This window comes from Drosophila albomicans, chromosome 3, assembly GCF_009650485.2.
Source record: "Drosophila albomicans strain 15112-1751.03 chromosome 3, ASM965048v2, whole genome shotgun sequence".
NCBI lineage: Eukaryota > Metazoa > Arthropoda > Insecta > Diptera > Drosophilidae > Drosophila > Drosophila albomicans.
In genome coordinates this window covers 7,465,984-7,480,573 of record NC_047629.2, presented here as the reverse complement: position 1 = coordinate 7,480,573, position 14,590 = coordinate 7,465,984, and the positions used below count along the sequence as shown (strand labels likewise).

The 14,590-nt window shown below is 38.3% G+C and overlaps 5 protein-coding genes, 1 long non-coding RNA gene and 2 other non-coding genes across 11 annotated transcripts; 5 read left to right on the top strand and 3 right to left on the bottom strand.

Annotated features, from left to right (window-relative positions):
- Positions 1-584: 584 nt before the first annotated feature.
- On the top strand, positions 585-2,695 carry LOC117569711 (trifunctional enzyme subunit beta, mitochondrial). The gene is made up of 7 exons (XM_034250977.2): positions 585-719; positions 973-1,129; positions 1,194-1,368; positions 1,433-1,633; positions 1,699-1,873; positions 1,935-2,065; positions 2,122-2,695. Exons 1-7 carry the CDS (start codon positions 656-658, stop codon positions 2,623-2,625), a joined length of 1,407 nt encoding a protein of 468 aa, XP_034106868.1. The 5' UTR covers positions 585-655; the 3' UTR covers positions 2,626-2,695.
- LOC117569712 (NADH dehydrogenase [ubiquinone] 1 alpha subcomplex assembly factor 3) lies at positions 2,661-3,698 on the bottom strand. Its single transcript, XM_034250978.2, has 3 exons — positions 3,375-3,698; positions 3,104-3,302; positions 2,661-3,034 (listed from the first exon to the last, which is right to left on the bottom strand). Exons 1-3 carry the CDS (start codon positions 3,629-3,631, stop codon positions 2,894-2,896), a joined length of 597 nt encoding a protein of 198 aa, XP_034106869.1. The 5' UTR covers positions 3,632-3,698; the 3' UTR covers positions 2,661-2,893.
- Positions 3,699-3,867: 169 nt separating this feature from the next.
- On the top strand, positions 3,868-8,135 carry LOC117570512 (uncharacterized). 4 transcript variants are annotated; one of them, XM_034252211.2, is made up of 4 exons: positions 3,868-3,963; positions 4,652-4,709; positions 4,781-5,179; positions 5,242-8,135. In XM_034252211.2, exons 2-4 carry the CDS (start codon positions 4,662-4,664, stop codon positions 7,717-7,719), a joined length of 2,925 nt encoding a protein of 974 aa, XP_034108102.1. In that variant the 5' UTR covers positions 3,868-3,963; positions 4,652-4,661; the 3' UTR covers positions 7,720-8,135. The 4 variants fall into 4 exon arrangements, with proteins under 4 accessions (XP_034108102.1, XP_034108101.1, XP_034108104.1 ...); XM_034252210.2 differs by having other exon boundaries at positions 3,911-4,083; XM_034252213.2 differs by lacking the exon at positions 3,868-3,963 and adding an exon at positions 4,223-4,369.
- A 16-nt stretch (positions 8,136-8,151) lies between these two features.
- Positions 8,152-10,489, bottom strand: LOC117569058 (deubiquitinase DESI2). Its single transcript, XM_034250071.2, has 5 exons — positions 10,039-10,489; positions 9,630-9,797; positions 9,195-9,503; positions 9,039-9,127; positions 8,152-8,972 (listed from the first exon to the last, which is right to left on the bottom strand). The coding sequence occupies exons 2-5, from the start codon at positions 9,759-9,761 to the stop codon at positions 8,891-8,893; spliced, it is 612 nt and encodes a 203-aa protein (XP_034105962.1). The 5' UTR covers positions 9,762-9,797; positions 10,039-10,489; the 3' UTR covers positions 8,152-8,890.
- Positions 10,490-10,520: 31 nt separating this feature from the next.
- Positions 10,521-13,138, top strand: LOC117569059 (uncharacterized). Its single transcript, XR_004572222.2, has 11 exons — positions 10,521-10,706; positions 10,915-10,970; positions 11,152-11,197; positions 11,381-11,442; positions 11,611-11,644; positions 11,840-11,924; positions 12,103-12,163; positions 12,342-12,392; positions 12,582-12,629; positions 12,825-12,877; positions 13,067-13,138. It is a non-coding gene; the product is annotated as an uncharacterized LOC117569059 (long non-coding RNA).
- Positions 11,003-11,081, top strand: LOC117572822 (small nucleolar RNA Me28S-Cm3227). The gene has a single exon (XR_004572558.1). It is a non-coding gene; the product is annotated as a small nucleolar RNA Me28S-Cm3227 (small nucleolar RNA).
- LOC117572823 (small nucleolar RNA Me28S-Cm3227) lies at positions 11,963-12,040 on the top strand. Its single transcript, XR_004572559.1, has one exon. It is a non-coding gene; the product is annotated as a small nucleolar RNA Me28S-Cm3227 (small nucleolar RNA).
- Positions 13,133-14,344, bottom strand: LOC117569057 (peptidyl-prolyl cis-trans isomerase E). Its single transcript, XM_034250068.2, has 4 exons — positions 14,062-14,344; positions 13,614-14,003; positions 13,378-13,550; positions 13,133-13,311 (listed from the first exon to the last, which is right to left on the bottom strand). Exons 1-4 carry the CDS (start codon positions 14,260-14,262, stop codon positions 13,167-13,169), a joined length of 909 nt encoding a protein of 302 aa, XP_034105959.1. The 5' UTR covers positions 14,263-14,344; the 3' UTR covers positions 13,133-13,166.
- Between the last annotated feature and the right edge of the window lie 246 nt (positions 14,345-14,590).

Below are 14,590 nucleotides of genomic sequence, written 5' to 3'. Positions count from 1 at the left end.
TATTTAAGTCAATACATATTATATAAACGGGAATCGAGTTAAAAATTACATGCCCACTTTTCTCCAAAATAGATTATTCCAATTTGTGTCTAGATAATAGCTTATGGTCAGTTATCCTCGCCTGCCCATTTCCTTGCCCCTAAACTAATAATTGCATGTAGAAAGCGAGTGAAACAATGCAAGGGACTGCTTGAAGGACACAGTTTATTGCCTTATTCCAAAGAAAGGGTGCACGTGGGTGTCGTGTGCTAGATTTACATACATACATATGCATGTATGCTTGTAGGTAAATAATAAGATCATGAGGATCAAGGACATTCAATATATTTTATATCGGATATTTAGGCAACTTAAACTCAAAAATGTGTTTTTTTTTACATAGAACTTCAATAGAAACTTCAATAGTAATCCAAATCGTTTTCCTCACATTTCGAATACTGATCGTCACAATGCTTATAATTTGAAGTTTGTAATTATTTTTTCATAAACCGCGAGGAATACCTTTAACAATTTTATTCAATGCTAGCAGGGCTACCAAAAGTTGTTATTCCGATAACTAAATGAAATAAAATCACCGATAGGCGATAGTTGCATTTATAATCGATCTTATTTTCTACATTGTATATTACACTAAACGAATAAAGTTGCAATTAAAATGAATTTCCGAATTATCCAAAGCAAAGCGACTTATTTAAATGCAACTAGCCTGTTGCGGAAACGTAAGTATTTCCCATTATTTTGTGTTGCAAAGCAATGAATAGAAAATCGGGAAAAACATACAAGACCCGAATTTGACAAGTTGGAAACTGAGCGACCAAAGTCCAACATCTTGAACTTAACTTATGGACCTGCGACCAAATACATAATATGATTATGGGTATATTTAGATCTATGACGTAGACTTGCTGGAGTAATCACAACTGTCTAAGGCTTTTGATAACCGAATTTCAATTACTATTTAACCCTTAATAGAGCACCGTCAATTGGCCACCCAAGTTGCCGCTCAACCCAAACGAAATGCCAACAGTCAAAATATAGTGTTGGTGGAAGGCGTCCGTACGCCTTTCCTGACATCTGGCACCGCCTATTCTAACCTAATGCCCCATGAATTGGCCAGACACTCATTACTGTAAGTCTGAAGTGCTTCCACGTCGCCACAATTGCTTACCAATTAATGTATCTGAAATATTTAGATCGCTGTTGCAAAAGAGTCGCCTGGACAAGGAGCTCATCGATTATATAGTCTATGGCAGTGTCATACAGGAAGTCAAGACCTCTAATATTGCGCGCGAAGCTGCTCTTTCAGCTGGATTCAGCGATAAGACTCCCGCACATACTGTTACCATGGCTTGCATCAGTTCCAATGCGGTAAAAAAAAACACAGCGGTAATCTGTGGACTTTGGATATAGTTTCATTGAATTTATTTAACAGGCAATTACCACTGGCATGGGCTTGATTGCCACCAATACTTATGATGTGATTGTCGCTGGTGGCGTTGAGTTCATGTCCGATGTTCCAATTCGTCACTCGCGTAAGATGCGGTCGCTTATGCTGAAGGCCAACAAGGCAAAGACTGTCGGGCAACGTTTGTCTTTACTGTCCACCTTTAGACCTGGTTTCCTGGCACCAGAAGTAAATGCAAAATAATTGTAGAAATTTGAAAGTGTTCTTAATATGCATTATGTTTTGCTTTGCAGTTGCCTGCTGTGGCAGAGTTTTCATCGGGAGAGACAATGGGCCACTCTGCTGATCGCTTGGCGTCCGCTTTCAATGTTTCGCGTAGCGAGCAGGATGACTACGCGCTGAGATCTCACACATTGGCCAAACAAGCGCAGGAAAAGGGTTACTTTACGGATCTGGTGCCATTCAAGGGTTAGTATGAAGAACTGTTTTACAATACCATCTCATTATCGTAAACATTTTTGTATTACAGTGCAGGGCGTCGATAAAGTGGTGGACAAGGACAACGGCATTCGTGTCTCTACGCCTGAAAGCTTAGCAAAGCTCAAGCCTGCTTTTGTCAAACCCTATGGCACAATTACAGCAGCCAACGCCTCATTTCTGGTATTTACTATAATTGAACTATACTATCGACATTGATTAACTGGTTGACTTTCTAGTCTGACGGCGCATCCGCCTGTCTGGTCATGACCGAGCAGAAGGCGAAGGAACTGGGGCTGAAACCCAAGGCATTCTTACGTGATTTTCTTTATGTATCTCAAGATCCAGTCAACCAACTGCTTTTGGGTCCAGCCTATGGAATTCCAAAATTGTTGAAAAAAGTTGGACTCGGTCTAAAGGACATTGACACTTGGGAGATTCATGAAGCTTTTGCCGGTCAAATTGTTGCAAATTTGAAAGCTTTAGACTCGGAGTGGTTCTGCAAAACATATTTGGGCTTAAACGAAAAATTCGGCTCGCCGGATCTATCCAAGTGGAACAATTGGGGCGGTTCGCTGTCTATTGGTCATCCATTTGCTGCCACTGGCGTGCGTCTTTGCATGCACACCGCAAACCGTCTGGTTCGTGAAGATGGCAAATTTGGAGTGGTGGCAGCTTGTGCTGCTGGTGGCCAAGGTGTTGCCATGCTTATTGAACGTTATCCTGGCGCAAATGCCGACTGAAAATACCCCCTGCTACTTTATAATAAGCAATTAAATTAAATAAAAACAATTTAATACATTTTACACTAAACTTTTTGGAATCTATACAATCGTTGCTTCCAGGCTTGACCCATTTTATGTTTGAATTCCAAACAACGTTGTCTTTTGATTTTAACGATTGATAACTTGCAGCTACATAAATATAATATTACAAATATACATCATTTTCTATTTGTCAATGTACAAACTACTAGTAATCATATGTACTATCTATTCAACGCATTCTATTTCAATCTGTCTCATAAAGCTGTTTATGTCTCAACTTCGTTTGCAGCACATCGTTTTCGTTGTAAGAAATGTGCACAGGTGGAATAAGAGCACATGCCACCATTCTACCCTCCGCATTTAAGAAATTAAATGTTGCGCAAGCCTAAAATTGGATATGTAAATACATATATTAAATATGATTGAAAATTGGTTACTTCAAGAGCATTTTTACCTGTTCTGTGCGAAGAACTTCCACATTTATTTTGTATTTCTTCATAAATTCTATCACTCGCTTGGACAGACTCGCTGTGGGAGCTTGATCTCCAATGCCAATGACCAGTATATCAATCTTCGGCTCTAACGTCGGAAAAAGACTAAGACTTTGTTCGTTGATGTCTTCAAAGGAGTTGACATTCCAAGAAAGTACCGATCTGAAATATAACGGATATTCTTAACTACACTGCTTGACATATTTAATGATAGGATAATGTTGATCCCCTCACCTTGGGAAAACTGAAATGGGTCCAATCAATACCATATCGTTGTTGAGTCGAAATCCATATTGACTGTAGCCGGTAACCATAAGGCCATTATTGGTTTCGGTGTTAAAAATGGAAACCCGCGTTTTACCATCGTGGTCATATGCTTTACTGAATCGTGTTGCTGTCACGGAGAACGCCTGTCGACTAATTAACGATTGTGAGAACAGCGGTAGCCGTGCTGTTCTCAAAGCTGCGGTTTTTATAGTTTGTATAATCATTTTGCAATCAAAAATAATGTTCTTACAAAAAGTTGTTGTGTAAAAATCAGAGATGTAAGAATCATTTTATTTGCAATCGATAAGTTTCTAACATTAAATATCGATTTTAAAAAATGAAGAATATTATTACCTATGGAAGAAGATTGGTATTTTTTAAATCGATGTTTGCCATTTAAAAAAAATGTTAAAGTTATCGATACATTAATAGTGACATCGATATTTCCGCACCTCTTCATACCAAACCTGTTGCCAATTTCAATTCGCCGCGTTTTCTCTTCTATTTTCCTTAAGGCCAGGCTTGAAGCCAAATTATCTCTGGGTGTGCACAAATTGTAAGCAAACATATAAAAAATAATCAACTGTTTATCTGCAAAGAGAAAATACGAAAAAATTGCATACATTCTAACCTACTGAAAAGTGTAACGGAATTCAATAATTAGGCGCCTTAAGCTGTAAGTTGTGAAAACGTCGCAATCGGTCGTCTTTTGGGCTAGCGATCATTTATTGTAAATTCTGATGTGGCCACATACATATGTAGCTGTTATAAGCAGCAGCAAATATTTGCGATTATGAAAATATGCTAAAAATGTTGTGAATATGCATAGATGGACAAACAAATTGTTAATTATTATAGATAACTTCGGAAAGTTGTGCGTTGAAATTAAAGCTTTACATACCCAGATGTAATTTTCACTATGCAATCCACAATGATCATTCCCAACTATTCGTGAGGAAGGCGTATGTATGTGTGTGTGTGCGTGTAACTGTGTAATACACAGTGTGTACGTCGTGTACATAGTTGTGTATTATATGTACTACATATGTACATATGTATGAACTTTTTTTTTGTGATTGTTACTTTCTTCGCATCGTACATTTAAAATAATATAATTCATAAATATAAATAAATATATGAATTGTTAAAATTTTTAATGTAAAAATTTTTAAATGAAAATTTTTCTTATAAATCAAGCTTACAAAATGATAAATTTTACAATAAATTCTACTTTTTACATGCAGAAAATGCAGTATGGATCGCAATTTGAAACAGGAAGCCTTGCCGAATGCCATTTCCGGGGTAAGTCTAATTAACTTCATTTTTAAGGGAGTCAATTGTAAATAAATATCGGTCCCTTTTATCCTTGACAGCATGAAGCCAGAAACTGGACGGCATTGCATGATGCCGCCGCTGCTGGCGATGATCGCTGTGTTCAAGTACTACTCACGAGCAATGGTGATCGTCTGGCCAAGGAATCCGGCCAGGGTAACACACCGTTGCATGAGGCAGCGAGCCGCGGGTTTAGTCGCTGCGTTAAACTGATCTGCATGCCGCCGTCGACGTCGGCGTCAACGTCTAAAACGCAGCATAAGGACAAAAGCAGGCTGAAGGCGAGGGTGGCAAATACAATTGAGGCACTACATAATGCTACACTGAGTATTATCAACAATGAAGGGCTCTCAGCGCTGCACTTGGCGGCACAGAATGGTCATAACCAAAGTTCCAGAGAACTTTTGATGGCTGGCGCCGATCCCGATGTGCAAAACAAGGTAAGCTGTAAAGTTTTAGTTGTATATAATCATTTATACAATATGAATTTTATTGTTTGTAGTATGGCGATACAGCACTGCATACGGCGTGTCGTTATGGTCATGCGGGAGTTACGCGGATATTGCTCTCGGCGCTCTGTGATCCCAACAAGACAAACCTCAACGGGGACACGGCATTGCACATCACCTGCGCTATGGGCAGACGCAAGTTGACTCGTATTCTGCTCGAGGCAGATGCTCGAATGAGTGTAAAGAATGCACAGGGCGATACGCCGCAGAGCATTGCAATGCGCAAGAATAATAGGGAGATTCTGGAGATCCTAAATACGCCGAAACGGATACGTAATCGCAAAGAAAAGCCAAAGGATAATGACAAAGCAACACCGGTGCAGGAAAAGGATAGAGATTGTGTAGACAAGGCAATCAATTGGTCGCCATATGGCTGTCACTATTTTCCTGATCCACGCTCATTTCCATCGCCCAAGCTGGAGACGTTACCCAAAGAGCCGCTGAAGCAAGGCGAACAGTACTTTCTCGATCTGGCGGGTCACATACACAAGGGTCCAGTGAGTGTGGGCAACACCTGTTACTGTGGCCCCTTCTTCCGGCACATCGAGAACAAATTGAATTGCAATCGCAAGAGCCTGAAAAAATATGTGCACAAAACAAAGGAACGATTGGGTCACAAGGTGCAGGCGCTGGCCATCAAAACAAATGATCAAATTGAGCAGCTAACCCGCACAATGATCGAGGATCGGATGCGATGCGAAAGTAAGCGACAGTATCTAAATGAGTATCTGCGTCGGGGCGAGCCAATGCGTTCCACATTCGACAATCAGACAAAGAGTCAGCGGGTTGAGCGCACGTTGTCTCGATGCCGTAGTTTGGATCTACTCGATAGCAACTGCGATGCAAATAAACTCTGCAATTCGAAGAGCGTCGAACTTCTTGAGAATGATAACCAAGCTGTTGTTACAGCTGTTTATCACTCCCATCATGACAGGCAAATAGCTGAGAATAGTGACACAAATGACGATACTCAATCTAATTCGAGCACTGAAGTTCCAGGGAATAGCACTGATCCAATGGCTACATCATTACCACTGCCACAAGAGGAATTGAAAAAGTCTAAACTGAATGAACTTAAGCTAGACTTTTTAAAAGTCTCGGAGAGATTGGGTGATTTGCTGGAGAAAACTTCGCTGATCATGGAGCGAGAGAATGAAGAGGAGAATAAACTCCAACTGTGTTCGCTTTCTCCTGGCCAGAGCGATCCATCCACCTACAGTCCTGGGAATCAATGCAATTTGCTAGAGAGCAAGGACAGCGGCAACAGTCCAAACTACGATGAGTACACGCATGTGCAGCGACGTTATCCCAATTCAAGTGAAACATCGAATCCCTCACAGAACTCAAACAGCTGGGAGTTTGAAATGTCACCGTCAGAGACGCAAAAGTATTATCATTGCATTACCAGAGGCGACAACATGCTGAATACAGTGATCAAAGCTCTGCGCAAAGATGCCTCTTTTGCTGATCTGCATAAAGATGAGGTAGCACTCAATGAGAATGCGGACAGAATGTGTGGAGATAAGTTGATGTATAAGGCGCAACAGCAACACGCGACACCATCGCCAGCTTCATCGCACAGGGCTGATGCAACTGTTTTCGATACTCAACAATCCATCTCGAATCTGTTGAAGCGTCAGGCACTCTGTTTGGATGAAAACTTCTCAGCGAACTCAACGCTATACTACACAAATCCCAATGACATTTCTCCAGGCCAGGAGACGCCAAGACAGTTGGACGATATGCTACTGAGAAGGCAAAGCCCGAACGATGCTCCATCAAAGGTCGAAATTCGAAATAGCGAAATTAAATACCTAAGGAAACCCATTTCCGGTCAAGTTAAGGATATGGTTGCCCAGTTACAGGGTAAAATAGATTCTAGCTCGCAGTCAGCGCAAGAAATGCCTTTAAGTACATCTGCCCTGCATTCGCCAATTGTGTTTAGCTCCCGCTTGAATAACAACTTGCATTCGCATCCACATCCACTCCCACTTGGTATGCTGGCTAATGAAAACGCTGCTACTCCTTTGCACAATTCATCCGCTCTATACGCCGCCCATGCGAGAAGTGCACATTCCCAGTTCGATGTACCGAAAGATGCCTATTTTCACGATCTTCCCAATCGTGTACGCAATCTGCAACGAGCTCAGCCCATCTACTCGGGCGACTTGACCAATTCGCGACATCTAAGAAGCTTCCCGGGTCAGCAGTTACATCACGGTTCTGGAGCGACTTTCCATGTCCATGTCCCGAGCGAATACGCAAACCAAACTGTCAGTCTGGCAAATGGAAATGAACCACAGCATTTGCATTCCAATGTTCATGTGCAGAGTGAGCATTCGATGAGGGGCTATCCAATGAGCTATCGCGGTCACCTGCCACCCGATGTCCTGGGCAATGATGGATTAGCTCCAGATGGCGATGAGATCGCTGCTGTTGGTCTATATAATAATGTGTCCAGTTTGGTTTGAGGTGGTTTGGTGGAAAGAAAACAAAACGATCAAATGTTTAAGAAACAATCGTGGAGTTTTTTTTTGGAAGCCACCAAAAAGTTGTAAATAGTTCTCACAATGTATTTATCATCATAATTATAAATTGAATGTTGTTCATTCTTGCGGTACACTAGATATTTGCCAAATTCAAATTCTGGACGTTTTTTTTAGCCTTAGCCTTGTAATGCAGCAACATTAGCGATATTTTTGTGTTCTTAAAACTGTTTTTTTAAATCGAATTTGCAAAAACATATCGAGTAAGAGACCAATTCACCAATTGGCGACATCAGTTTGGCACCATTTTGACCATTTTGTTTGTTTGTCTGAAAATCGGTCTTTTTAACTATTTAGGTAGTTTTGTGTATATCTTCTTGCTTAGACGTAAAACTATAAATAATTACGTATATCGAATTATTATTGAATTAAAATATATTTTCTTTAAAAAATTTTAAATATAATAGTATTTTAATGTATATGTAAATATCAGAATGTCAAGTACATATTTATTTGATAACAGATCCGTTTTTTTTTTGTTTATTACTTTTTTTTTGGTGTTTTGATAGACATGCGGCTTTTGACATTGTAAAATTGTAAATATAAAATAATCAAAAACAAGTATTGGTTACTAACGAAATGACAATGACAATATGATCGACAAATTTTTGATATTCTTAATATTAATCTGCGTGTTGTTTGTTTTGCTGTTTAATACATTTTAGCAATTTCCTAAAGATAACTTTTTCGATGTTTACTATTTATGTTAATTTTAATTCAAATTTTTATAAATGATCCTGAAAGTGTAGAGCTTCCCCTCGAACTCGCAACACTTACACTTATCGGCACTTAATTAGTTAATCTTAGTTTTGAAATAGTCAAATTACAATAGCCAATAATTTAGTCACTTTAAATGTAGCCTATTATAAACCTATTAACATTACATATTTTTGTTGCATTCTATTGAGGGAGTTTTTCGTTTTTCTGTTATCTTATTGGCTGCAATGAAATGAGTGTCGATTATCCCGGCGTTTTTTTTTGTTTTTATATTTTTGTTTTATACTATTTAACTTAACAATATTGTTGTTGGTCTTCAGACAGCAGGGATGAGTTGCGCTCGCTTGGGCTTTGCAAATATCTTATATCAGGTAATGTCTCAGAGGGGACTGTTGTCCGAGTCTTCGCGCTCTTGGATTGTAGTTATGCTTTGCTGCAAGGCATTCGGTGTGAGCCACTCTCTATAAGTGAAAGGATATTTTGATACTATAGAAATTAATGTCATAGAATATAAAAGAGAAACTCACTTTGGTAAACATCTCTGTAAAAATGGCACACAGGAGCTAAAATGTGCGAGACGATTCACCCAGCTGGGTATCTCTTGGCCGCAAAGTATCTGATAATTAGCAAAAAAAAAAAAATGTTGAACTATATATGTATGTTGTTCGATTTATGTTGTCTACCTGTGTCAATGAACCCGAAAAGTGATTGCAATTGTTGTTCATAAGATGGTAACGATCTCCGCGAAACTGATTGCCCAATTCCTCAACAAGGCGACGCACCTCCTCATATGTGAAGTCGGTGCATCCAATCTGTATGCTCTGTCTGAACTGAAACTGCTCACCGAGCTCGTCGTGGTCGCGAGGAGTTATTTCGAAGACGCCAGTGAAGGGAAACGGATGACCGCCGTACGCAAATTCGGTGCCAAATGCCTCAACGCCGGAATGGAAAACGCCAAGACCGATTGAAGTTGTGTATTCATTAATCCAATACTGCGTCAAATCAGATTAGAGATTCAGAAATAAACAATTAGCATTAATCACAGATTGGTTTATTGAATGTTTAAACAGCTGCTGGCACACTTACGCACACGCACACACATTTACACATGCACTTACCATATCATATACGTTAAGAATAACTGGTTCCCTTGTCCCCATATTGGAAGGCAAGAGTTCCTCGTTACCATCTTTTGGGACACTCAGGCAGCTCGGAAACGACAGATTGCACGGCAGCCCGTTGGAGAACATTGGGTAAATGCGTTGTTGGTTTTTTCTCTTTCCTTACTAAATAAAATTATAAAATACAAATACAGATACATAATGAATACTGCTTCAACTCGGACTTGAACTTCAACTGTTCTCAAAGTGCACACAGATGCAATAACAAACACATATGTATGTGCATTTACCTGCATATGTCTACACGTTACATGTGTATGTATGTACATTTATAAGAATATCTTCATCTTCATACATATACATACTTGCAGATGTATTACCAATGTGTCATACGTAAACAGCTTACCCGTATTTTTATCCACTAATATCCCATACTCCGGTTGTTCTTAACAATTGCAGCTTTTTGAATGTCGGGGTATCCGCATCTATAGTTTTATTTACTTCGGCGACAGCTTTTAAGTTTTATATACACAAAATTTTTTTGTTTATGGATTGGTTGTAGAGTTGTGTAGAGGTGGAGAAATATCGATGGCACAACAAATCGATGTTTTAAAAATCATTTGTTATCCTAACATCGATGTTTTTGCAATCCAATAAAAATATTTTATTTTCATATATCAGTAAATTTAGACATTAAAAATAATACTTTTAATGATATTTTACTTAACATCTCGATCTAAAATACACATTTTATCTCCGTTGAGGCAATGTAATATAAACACCCTGTGAACTCACAGCAAATCAATCAGCTTTTGTCTGCCTGTGCAGATTAGAGTTTTTTTTTCAAAATTTTCAGTTGGTCACTCTATTCCTTGAACTCGTTCATTTCCTTTTCAATTTCGGCAAAGTCGGGTTGTGTTTATTCGAAAATCAAGATGGTCGAAGCAGTTTTGATCTGTTTTTACAGACTGCATCATAAGTTTTTGTGCAACTTTTATATGATTAGATGACCATACTGGGATCAATCTTTCAAATTAAAATGTAATTTTTCGACATCGGAAAAATAAAAAAAATGTAGGTACTGCTACAATTTGTTGTCTGTTGTCAAATGATGATTGTTCTTTTTCTGAAGAGTCGAATAATAGTAACTTCGCAAGAGGTTTACTGTCATTCAATTCATGTGGAAAGAATAAGAACGGCCAACTGATAATTGACGCTTTCATAAATGTTTTAGTGAATGAGGAATTTTCATTAATACATGTTTTTTATTTGTCTATTGCAGCTATGCAACCACGTGGTCGAAATGGACCGGTATCAACATGGCGAGCTGCTTATATGGTAATGTTTCATTTCGATTTCAAGAAATTTAGTTTATGATGATAAGTTCAATCTGAACAAAGTGCTGTTGATTTTCAACTTAAAATTTAACCAAAAGGATTCTGATAAAAATCGAAGTTTAACCCTATTTGTGTTCTAATAAAATGCCGTGCAACTAACTTTATATTTATTCCATTACTAGGTTTCCTAGGGAAAAAGGAAAAGTGCATTCTTTACTTAGGATTTAGGTAAGTTTCGCACTTTGTTGTTAAAATATATTTTTTTGATATAGGATGAAAGTAATTACCGTACGATTTCCGTGATTTAAAACCCCATGGCTGCAATATTTTGCAACTGATGCATTTTTCATTTAGTTAAATTAAGTTGAGATGTGTAATGTCTCCTAACCTAAGATTTCTTAATAATTTCAGGATTTTCCTTGGCCTAATGTTCAATTGAGGTTAAGCCGAAATTTAGAAGCCGATTCAATATGGTAAGTAAATAAAAATGAAAAATATTTGCATTTGAAATGATGAAAGTAATTACCGTACGATTTCTGTGATTTAAAACCCCATGGCTGCAATTATTGCAACTGAAATAATATTAAATATTCCGTACAGCTTGAAAAAGACTTCGGCTAATGTAATTTCTTTTCTTGCAGATACTTTGAAAACCTGCCCACGTGACTTATTTAGGTAAGCATCTTTGCCAATACATTTTCTACCTTTGGTGCTGTTCTGTTTAGATGATGAATACCTTTATCAATCATAACTTTCGTTCTACTGAGTAGAAAATGCGGAGAAAAGTAACTGAAAGAAACAGAACTGCAAAACTATGTAGTAAATGGTTGTTTATCTTTCAACTAACATGAAAATTTGTATCTTTTACAGGGACTGTGAACATGTTGATTTTAAAAGATAAAGTAGACTTCAACGAGCGTGTTGCTTTGATATCTGGAACTAGCTTTACGTTGAAGTAAGTTCACTATTTGTGATCTCAATATTAAGTTAAACATCATATTGATGATAATCTAAATCTGAAAGTTATGCTGACCAACCAAAGAAAATTAACCAAAAGGATACTGATAATTTTGCTTCGACAATTCCTATTAATTATTGCCATGAAAAGTAGTAATATATTTATATTATTGCAGTTTACGGATGACGGTGTGTATGGGTTCTTTTTAATCTGGATAAATAATGCAAGGCCGCAAGGTAATATGCCTATCCTATGCCAAAAAGATAGTTTTCGAGAATGTAAATGATGTTACCTCAGTATAGTTCATTAGAAGTAAACATGTTACAACTTTTCGAAACTGATCTCTTTGTAGAAATAAATAATTTATTGATATTCCAAGATCATATATGCTAATTTGCTATTCCAATATTTCAGAATTTGCTGCTAAATTCATGTAAAATGTCGGGCTTTGAATCAACCTTGACGGTAAGTTTATTTCGCTTTATAATTCCATATTTCGCCTCTACTCTGATGAACTATTCCTATATCAGGATCCCTCTACTGAGCAGAACCCATTAAAAACCATGCGGTCAGCTTCTCCCTGTCTGAAAAAAAATATTTTCTTCCTAAACTCTAAATATTTTGAGAAAACTAATAAATGATTATAATTTTCAGTCTGATTCCGGTAGTGCTATCTTTAATTCGTATTGGGGAAACTGAAAGGTATGTACTCACTTAGTTGTTATATGTAGAAATGGTTTTCTGATGAACTATCCTTTAATCAGGATCCCTCTACTGAGTAGAACCCATTAAAAACCATGCGGTCAACTTTCCCTGACTGATTTAATTACGAATTCGATTCCTTGTCGCGGTTAGTAATATGCGTAACTAATAAGACGCTATCTTCTTACTTTGCAGCACAATATTGATGGATAGTTTCCGTTCGACAATTGAACATATGGATAAACGAGGTGAATAAACAACATTTATTCTTGTTTGAATTTTAAAATGATGAAATCACCCATTTTGGGATTCATTTAACTGAGACTCAAGCCATGCTGTCTAGTCTTCTTCTTTCCCCAACTGACTCGTCAATTCGATAAGCAATTTCTGTATCCTTTAACTTAGCGTACTAATTATTTTATCTCATTATTTTTCAGCATTGCTGTATGATGAATTGATGTAATGTTCGAGTAACTAACTCGTTAAATAAAGAATGAAAAACCAACAAATTCAGTCATTTCTTTGAGTGTCAAGGGTTTATTTCAGTTCGCCGCAAGCATAAATGATTATTTTCTGTGAAGGGGTTCCAGATTTATTGCCACAGCGTTCCATCTTGCGCACAACATCCGCTCCACTGATGACATGTCCAAAGACCACGTGCTTGTTATCCAGCCAGTCTGTTCTGTTTCGGAGAGATTATTTTTAATTAGAATACCATATATTGCTTATCTTAAGCTAGCGAGCTTACTTTGTTGTGCATATAAAAAACTGCGATCCATTTGTATTTGGACCAGAATTCGCCATGGACAGAGTGCCGAAACTGTTGTGTTTTAAGCTAAAGTTCTCATCGTCAAACTTCTTGCCGTAAATGGATTTGCCACCGGTACCATTGTTATTGGTAAAATCTCCGCCTTGGCACATCTGAAATGCAGTGTTTGTTGAGTTTCAGTTATTCGACAAATGTTGCAAAGGTAAAAGACTCACGAATTCTGGAATGATACGGTGGAAGGTGCAGCCCTTGTATCCATAGCCCTGTTCATGCGTGCAGAGCTGGCGGAAGTTCTCTGCAGTCTTGGGAACAACATCCGCTCGCAGCAGCATTACAATGCGTCCGGCATCATTGCCACCAATTCGTATGTCAAAGAACACCTGTGGATTTCGCTTCTCAGACTTTTCAATTACGGCCGGACCCGTCGATGGTGTCTCCACCTTGTCCTTGTCTGCTTCAGGCTCGCCATCGGTTGGCAATGTGGCGCCTGCATGCTTCTGTAGCCAGTCATCATCCGCCCAAACCGGCTTAAAGCTGTCTTCCTTGACACGCACAGGCTTTGCTAGATTTACGCGAATCGTGCGTCCACATAGTTCTGAGTCGTTCTTTAAAATCATTAAGATGAATATTTTGATATATACACATTTCTTTATTTTAAATTACCATATTGTCAATGGCAGAGGCGGCATCTTCATAGTTCTCGTACTCAATAAAAGCAAATCCTCGATGCTTTTGTGACTCGTAGTCGACCGGCATTTGTATATCCGCAATGTCGCCGAATGGTATAAATGCATTGTTCAACAGCCTTTCTGTTACCTCATCGGTTAAACCACCCACATATACAGTGCGCTTATCATTCGACATTTTTCATTAAAAGATTAACTTCTTATTTTATAAACAAAATGTGCCAGCTGCAAACGCACGATGTATTGCCAAAATTTAAACGAGTTGGCAGCAATGTGGAATGCAGTAATGCCAACTTGAGTTCGTAATAAATTTCTGAAAGAGTGGCCACACCGTAACTTGTTTGGGCGGGTAATCTGTAATTCAAAGCGGATGTGGCAACGCTAACTAATCTGGTGGTATGCAAAGCAACAGTTGAGCAATTAATGTGTTCATTATTGATGCGTAAGTAAATAGTTCAATATACATATTTATGATGCAAGTCATTTGCAAGTGATTACAGTTTAAT